Below are 7,923 nucleotides of genomic sequence, written 5' to 3' on the forward strand. Positions count from 1 at the left end.
CGTTAATTTTCTTTTTGTCTTTTTAAATTATTTTAAGTTATATTTAAAATAAGAACACAAATTTTGGATATATATTTTTATGTTAAAAAGATATGAGATTCTGATAAAGTATCCAAAATTTATTCAAAATTAGATTTATAATTATAAAACATAAAGTTTGATTGCTTATTGAGAAATACAACTCTTATTTTTTTTTTTTTTAGATTGTTCTAAATAAATTTAATTATATTGAATTTAAATAAATATTTTTTCCCTCTTCACATAAATTTTTTTTCATATAAAATACTATTTGTATAATTATATTTTTCTTTTCAATTCATTGATATTGTATAATTTTTTCTAATAATTTATTAAAATTTTTTATTAACTGATTGGCCAGTAAGTCGAAGGCCCACCCTCAATAAAATATCTGGATCCGCCACCGGGCAGCAATGAATCTGCGGAACACGAGGTAGCGGGGGCTGAGTGACAGTTGGCGGGAATCTAACCGTATAAAATCCAAATTTTGAGGGCTGACGCAAAAAGTTTGGTGGCCATTGCGAAATTATGATGTCAACATTCCAGATGGCCAGCTCGATGAGTCTGGAGGGCACCGGAGAGAAACTGGGCAGATCTAGAATTTCAAAACCAAAATGGAAAAGAGCATGACGATTGACAGGAATGGATGTCGAAATCTGAAAACACAAACGAAAAAATTGTGAGCGTTATTAATTTTAATCGAAATTAATATAAATTAAATACAATAAATATTTAATAAAATTTTCGGATAAAGTGTTGAAAATTTTTATAATTTAAAAAAAAATATTAATATATGTTTTAAATAAATTTAAGAGATAGATGAAAAAAATGATTTTTTAAAAATTAAATAGTGAGAATCTGAATGGCTATTTCCAACCCAAGGTTAGACTATAGATTTTTACCTTTATAAGTGTAATAAATTTTTTTTTTTCGTCTATTAAAGTTAATATTTAATTTTAAAGGTTAAAAAATATTTATAACATTTTATGAAAAAAAAAATTAAAATTAAAGAATATTTATAACATTAAAAATATTATGATAAAGTTAACATGCAAGGGTATTTGTCTGGATTTTTAAAAGGGAAATTGAAATTTTTACCCTTTTTTTTTATTTTGTATATACATATATCACTCATCTCAAAACTTAAACAAAAATATTATACTAAGATTTTATTTTCTTAAAATACTCTCATTAATATAACTTATACAGAAAGAGAGAATATTATCTCTCTCTTTTCCCTCAGTCTTCGAGTGAGAGAGAGACAAAAATTACTAAATTTATTTAGAGAATTAATATTTATTACAAATATTTTATAGTAAAATCATTCACATTCAGATCAATATGTTATGTGTTTTCTTTATGAACAATTAAAAATCAAATAATATATGATAGATTCATGTTCATGACTTTATATGAAATTTAATTTTATTGTGATTTTATATTATTAGAGTGTTTAATACTATTATTTTATGTTATTTTTATTGTTTAAAGTTGTAATATTGTATTAATAGTTATAAAATACAAAATTTTAAATATGAAAAATTTTCAGACAAAGAACGGGTTGACGTCGCCAACCCCTTGGCATTGACGCCAACCCTTGGCGACAACGCCGTCAACCCCCCTTCTGGGAAGAATCTCTCATGCAGTAAAATAAATCTATTTGCAATATTTTAACTTATATGAACCCCACTGCTAAAAGAAAATTTAGAAGTAAAATCATGTCATTTGCAATATTTTAACTTATATGTATGCCCCATTGCATGAAAGAGAACTCAAAAAAAAAAAAAAAAATCCGGAAGGGGGATTGGTGGTGTTGCCCCCAAGGGTTGGTGTTAACGCCAAGGGATTGGCGATGTCAACTTGTTCTTTGTCTAAAATTTTTTCAGATTTAAAATTTTGTATTTTATAACTATTAATACAATATTATAACAACTTTAAACAATAAAAACAATATTAAACAATCTAACAACATGAAATTATAACAAAATTAGATTTCATATAAAATTATAAACATAAATCTATCATATATTATTTGATTTTTTAATTGTTCATAAAGAAAATACATAATATACAAATTTTATTATTCAATCATGTCTCTTTTTTGTTGAAGATTTTTTTCTATGCTGCAGTGATTTTTTTCTCACTAGAAAACTAAGAAAAAAGAAGATAGATAATATTCTCTCTTTTTGTATAAGTTATATCAATGAGAGTATTTTAGAAAAATATAATACTATTATATTATTTTTGTTTAATCTATAGAAAGAGTAGTATAAATATATATACAGTAAAAAAATTGAAAATTTCAATTTCCCTTTTTAAAAAGTCTCAGCTTTGTGGTGTTTGGAGAGTGAGAAAGAGAATGGAAACGGAGATGACTGATGTTCTGCCAGAAGATTGCGTATCCAAAATCATCTCCCTTACTTGTGCTCCAGATGCATGCAAGTCCTCAGTGGTTTCCCGTGCGTTCAAATTAGCTGCAGATTCAGATGCCGTGTGGGAGAATTTCTTGCCGTCTGGTTACCAAGAGATCATTTCTGGTTCGGCCTCGCCGTCGTTGCTGACAAGTAACTTGTCCAAAAAGGATCTTTATCGTCGTCTCTGCCATAACCCCATCATCATCAACAATGGTACTATGGTATGTTGATTAATTATTAAGAAATAGTAAATGTTGACTTACGGAAATAGGATCGAAATCAACATATCTCTTTTCGATCTAAATGAAAAATGGGTAGACAGACTGGGCTTATTAAATAATATTTACTTTCCCTTTCTATTGTATTATGATTGGATCTGATTCTGTTTAATTTGATTTGGTATTGTTTTGATTCAGTATATATTATTTTTTCTGTTCGTCAGATTAAATTTCCTTTTTAGATTACATTATAATACTATAAATTATATAATAAATCATCAATAATATTCATTCAATTTACCATCTAATTCGTAATTTTTTCATACTGTTAGAGCTGTTAACATCCTGAGCCTGTACCCTTTAATTTAAATTATTATTATTATTATTTTTGGCAAACTACAATTTATCCTCAAGTTTAGAGTACCTTATTATGGCTGCTGCTCAATCCTTTTCACAATCATCAGGCTCATCCAAACCTTCCAATAAGTGCAACTTTCGAGGTAAACATAAAAGTGGGTGTGGTCGTAGTAGTGGTGGTCCATCTACTCCTGGTTGACAACCCACATATCAGCCTCCTTTGCTCCTTAATCCTACTGGAGTTCTTCCTTAGGGTTCTTGTTAGATTTGTGATAAACAAGGGCACTTTGTTTGTGTTTATCCATAACGCGTAAATTTTTCCTACATAGTAGATTTAGTGACCACTCCTTTTGTTGCTATGTTCATTGTGATCCATCTGACTCCAATTGGGTTCTAGATTTTGGAGCTACACATTACATGACACCCAATGCTTCTGTCTTGTCCTCAGTTAAACCTCATACTAGTATTTCTTTTGTAATTGTTGGGAATGATTATTCACTATTGATTTTTCATCAGGGGTTTGTGTGTCTATCGAAATCTACTCATTTTCCAATTATCTTCTCTGGCGTGTTGTGTATCCTATTGTTACGTAAAAAATTGTTTTCTATTCATAAATTCACCTCTAATACTAAATTTGTTTGTTTTTTTGACTCATCCGGTTTTGTGATTAAGGACAAATAGACAGGATAAATCCTTCTCTCTGATTGTTGTAGTAACATTCTATATTAACTTTGATTTGCATTTCATCCGTGAGTTAGTTTCACATGGAGCCATTCGATTCTGATATGTCTCTACCAGTTCTCAACTTGTTGATATCTTTACCAAGGGATTGTCTTGTGAGCGTTTTCTTTCTTTGTGTCTTTAATTACAGCTTAGAGAGGTACCGTTGCAATTGTGAGGGAGTGTTAAACAATATTTACTTTCTCTTTCGGTCAAATTATGATTAGATCCGATTCTGACTTGGTGTATATTATTTTTTCCACTTTGTAAGATTAGATTTTCTTTCCAGATTACATTGTAATATTATAAATTATATAATAGTTTGTCAATAATATTTATTCAGTTTATCATCCAATTTATAATTCTTTCAAGCCTAACATCAATGTGATTCACTGACACAGAGCTTTGCAATAGAAAAAAAGAGCGGAAAAAAATGTTTCATGGTTGGGGCAAGAGGGCTGGACATCAATGAGATTGATGACTGGATTTCTGTACCAGAATCTAGGTTTGTTATGTTGTATAATATTCTTGTAACATTCTTTCTTATCATGTAGATATTGTATGTTCTTTAAGTTGCTTAATTAATAAATATGTAAAACGAATCTGCAGGTTTAGTAGAGCGGCTTACCTCTTTCATGCGCTTTGGTTTGATGTGAAGGGAAAGATAGACACCAAAATTCTGTCCCCCAAAACCACCTATGTTGTTTATCTTGTGTTTAAGTTATATGACGATTCACAGAGTTTTGGTGTGCAATCAAGTGTTTATATAGAAGGAATAGATAATGGGAAGAGGAGGAAAGTGCTTTTAGATCCTCTACTATCAGTAAAAAGAGGAGATGATTGGATGGAAATTGAGATGGGTGAGTTCTTCAATGAAAATGGTGATGATGGGACTTTGATTTGTAGTCTCTCTAATGAACAACCGATGATGCAATACCTTTGTATTGAAGGAATTGAGCTCAGGCCTAAAAATGGTAGATAATATAATTATGTACCATGTAGACATATGTATCTTGAGAATTCATGTCTTACCATAGGCAAGAATGGCTACTTCTGCATACCAAAGTTGATGTTGTTATGCTTTATATGTATATATGAAACTGATGTATTTCGTGTTTGGCAACATAGCATATAAATAAATTGTATTTTTGTTGTCTTGATTAAAATCCATAACATTCAACTTTTAATATATATGATACACTGATTAGAAGGCCAATAATTGAATTTAGGGTTACTCAAATAAAGTTTTCTCGTATTCAAAAAATAATAATAAATAAAATAATAGATTTTTGCTTTTTAAATTTTAAAAGATTATTTTCTCATCAAATTGTAAAGGTTTGGTTATTAATTTTAGCAATTAAAGGATGTTTATGTTATTTTCTAAAATATTATAAAAGAGGTGTAATTAACTATTATTTTGTTTGTAAGGTTTAATATATTATAATAACACCATTACCAGACTAACCTATAAATAATATTATAAAAATATAAATATTATTTTTTAAAACTTAATATAGACAAATAATAAATTTTCATATTGTTGCATATGTGGTGAATTTTCCACCATATGCAGTAAATTTTGACATTTAATGGGAATGCATTTAATGGGACAAGATGAAGATTAGCAGCCAATTTAAAAATTTTGGTGGGAATGCAATAAATGAAGTCTGGAGGCTAGCAGGAAATTTGGCTATATAAAGAACTTTTCCCTTCTTCATTCGGCTGTAACAATTTCTCATGCTTCTTCTTCTTCTCTTCATCCGGATATTAAATAAAATTCTCTCAGTTGCTTTCTCTCCTTCTCAATTCCTCTTTAATCATTTATCTTTTATATTTGTGTGTTAAATTCATAACATATATCTTATTTTAAAAATTATCATATTCACTCACACACACACACACACACACATGTGTGTGTGTGTGTGTGTGTTTATTACATTTTATTCAGTTATTTGTAAGTATAATTTTCCTTTTCGAAATTATTAGGTGACATATTAAAATTTTAAAATTTTAAAATACCCTTAAACATTTTCTTAAATTTTCAAAACCCCCTAAAATTTATTAACACTCTTAATATTTTCAAAAATTATAATTCATCTTAAATATATAATTATATATTGTTGACACTCTTATTTATATTTGTACATTTTTTATTATTTATAGTTGAAGTTAATATAAATTTGTGTACAAAATTATTTAATAAAAGTTTCGGAGTAAAGTCTTATTTAGGCTTATTTTTTTTAAATAAAATTATACGTATATATTTTTTATACATAATTTAAATATATAAATAATATACAATCACGTGATTAAATAATTTTAAATTAAAGAGGAAAGTAATATCCAATCATATAGTGACACATTATCTGTATATTTAAATTATGTACTAAGAATATATACATATAACATTGTACTTTTTTTAAAAATGTTTTTAACAATTTGATAACAAAATTAACAATTAATTTTTTTTTAAATTGGTGAAAAAAATGTCTAAAAAATTGTGATTTCATAAGGGTGGATATGAACCAAACAAAACCTTTTCGCTCGAATTTGATTCAAATGAAAAATGGCTAGCTTAAGTTGATAGAGTCAAAATTAAAAGTCATTTAGCTCAAATGAAAAAGGATTCTATTTGGTTTGATTTGAGTTTAATTTGAATTCATAGTATATGATTTTGTTTAGCTCGAATTCATGATTCAAATAAAAAACTGAGAGAAAGTATAGAAAGGAATTGGAATTGATGACCACTAGTGGAACCAACATTTTGCCAAGGAGGGCGGGGGATGGGGGCCTTCGCGGATCCGTCATGATTTACCAAGCACTTAACAAAAGTTTAGTTATACTAAATATAAATTTTACTTTTTATTAAACTTATGTTTAATTTTATAATAAAACTATTCATATTTATTTTGAATACATAAATATATATATATATTTGATATATATCATTATGTCATTAGATAATTTTAAATTAATAAAAAAATCATACTTAATCAGATGATAATAAACATAAATATATACACATATATATATTTAAAATTAATACACATAGTATTGTTTATAATCAATATATCAATCAAAAGAACTGTACATAATCCTAAAAGACAACTTGAATGATAAACGTGAAAAGTGTCCAATAAAGTATGAGTTTAAAACTTATAAACGCATATAAAAATCAAACTTTTAATATGTCAAAACATTTTGATCATATAACTCACTAAATTACGTATACCAAAAAAATAAAATTCACACTAAATTTCTAGAGTTAAAGGATTTCATCTAAGTGTGCATCATCATCTACAGTTTAAAAAAATAGAATGGAAAGAAACGGGTTTACCAAAAAAGCTACAGGAACGAGATTGGAATATGGTAAGCCAAACTTTGGAATTTTAGAAGTAGTGGACAACTATACAGTGCATATTTGATACATGGTTTTTTAGGATGACGAGTACTTCGGGTTTTGGACAAGTTTACAGTATTCCTGAGAAATTTGGAAAGAAACGGGCTAATGAAATAAGCTGAAAGAATGAGATTTAACTAAGGGTGGACCTGGCCCAATTTTATTAAAGAAATTTTAGCTTTAAGGCCTGCCCTTAGTGGGGCTGGTTCCGCCCCGGCTGATGACGTAACAAAAACCCAAATTCTAACCCAAAGTAATCGGTTTTAAAGGTGAAACATGCCATCATCTTCCGACTGTAAGTTTCCTAAGTTGTACCTAAATATGACAGATAATATAATTATGTACCATACAAACATATCTTGAGAATTCATAGGCAACAATGGCCACTTCTACAAACCAAAGTTGATGTTACGCTTTATATATGATGTATTTCATATTTGTCAACATAGCATATATACAAATTGGTTACTTGTGTTTTAGTTAAGATCCATAACTTAATTAAGATTAAAATTTTAATTTATCTAGTGTAAAGATTATAAATAGTTCATCAATCTCAAAAAATAATAAAATTGTGATTTGGTATGAACCAAATTCTAGATGCTTTGGAAAAAAGGAACTTAAGGAAAGATAAAATTTTGACAACAATTATGGAGATGATTAGAGAAAAACCTTCAGGGCTAACCAAAATAAGAGCCACGGTGGAGATTGGAGAGATGGCTAGAATACGGAAGTTTTCTAATTGTATCTTTGAAGGCCAAAAGACTTATTTTCACCCAAGGTTTAGTCTATTGACAAA

General features: G+C 28.1%; 1 protein-coding gene across 1 annotated transcript; it reads left to right on the forward strand.

Moving 5' to 3' along the window:
• The first annotated feature begins 2,316 nt into the window (after positions 1-2,316).
• Positions 2,317-4,887, forward strand: LOC123199300 (F-box protein At2g02240-like). Its single transcript, XM_044614224.1, has 3 exons — positions 2,317-2,653; positions 4,129-4,232; positions 4,337-4,887. Exons 1-3 carry the CDS (start codon positions 2,378-2,380, stop codon positions 4,707-4,709), a joined length of 753 nt encoding a protein of 250 aa, XP_044470159.1. The 5' UTR covers positions 2,317-2,377; the 3' UTR covers positions 4,710-4,887.
• The last annotated feature ends 3,036 nt before the right edge of the window (positions 4,888-7,923 follow it).

Source organism: Mangifera indica, chromosome 16 (assembly GCF_011075055.1).
Source record: "Mangifera indica cultivar Alphonso chromosome 16, CATAS_Mindica_2.1, whole genome shotgun sequence".
In the NCBI taxonomy this organism is placed as follows: domain Eukaryota; kingdom Viridiplantae; phylum Streptophyta; class Magnoliopsida; order Sapindales; family Anacardiaceae; genus Mangifera; species Mangifera indica.

Coding starts and splice junctions, on each gene's coding strand:
- LOC123199300 (XM_044614224.1), top strand. CDS start 2,378: ATGGAAACGGAGATGACTGATGTTCTGCCAGAAGATTGCGTATCCAAA. Junction 2,654..4,128: donor TCATCAACAATGGTACTATG/GTATGTTGATTA, acceptor TCACTGACACAG/AGCTTTGCAATAGAAAAAAA. Junction 4,233..4,336: donor ATTTCTGTACCAGAATCTAG/GTTTGTTATGTT, acceptor ACGAATCTGCAG/GTTTAGTAGAGCGGCTTACC.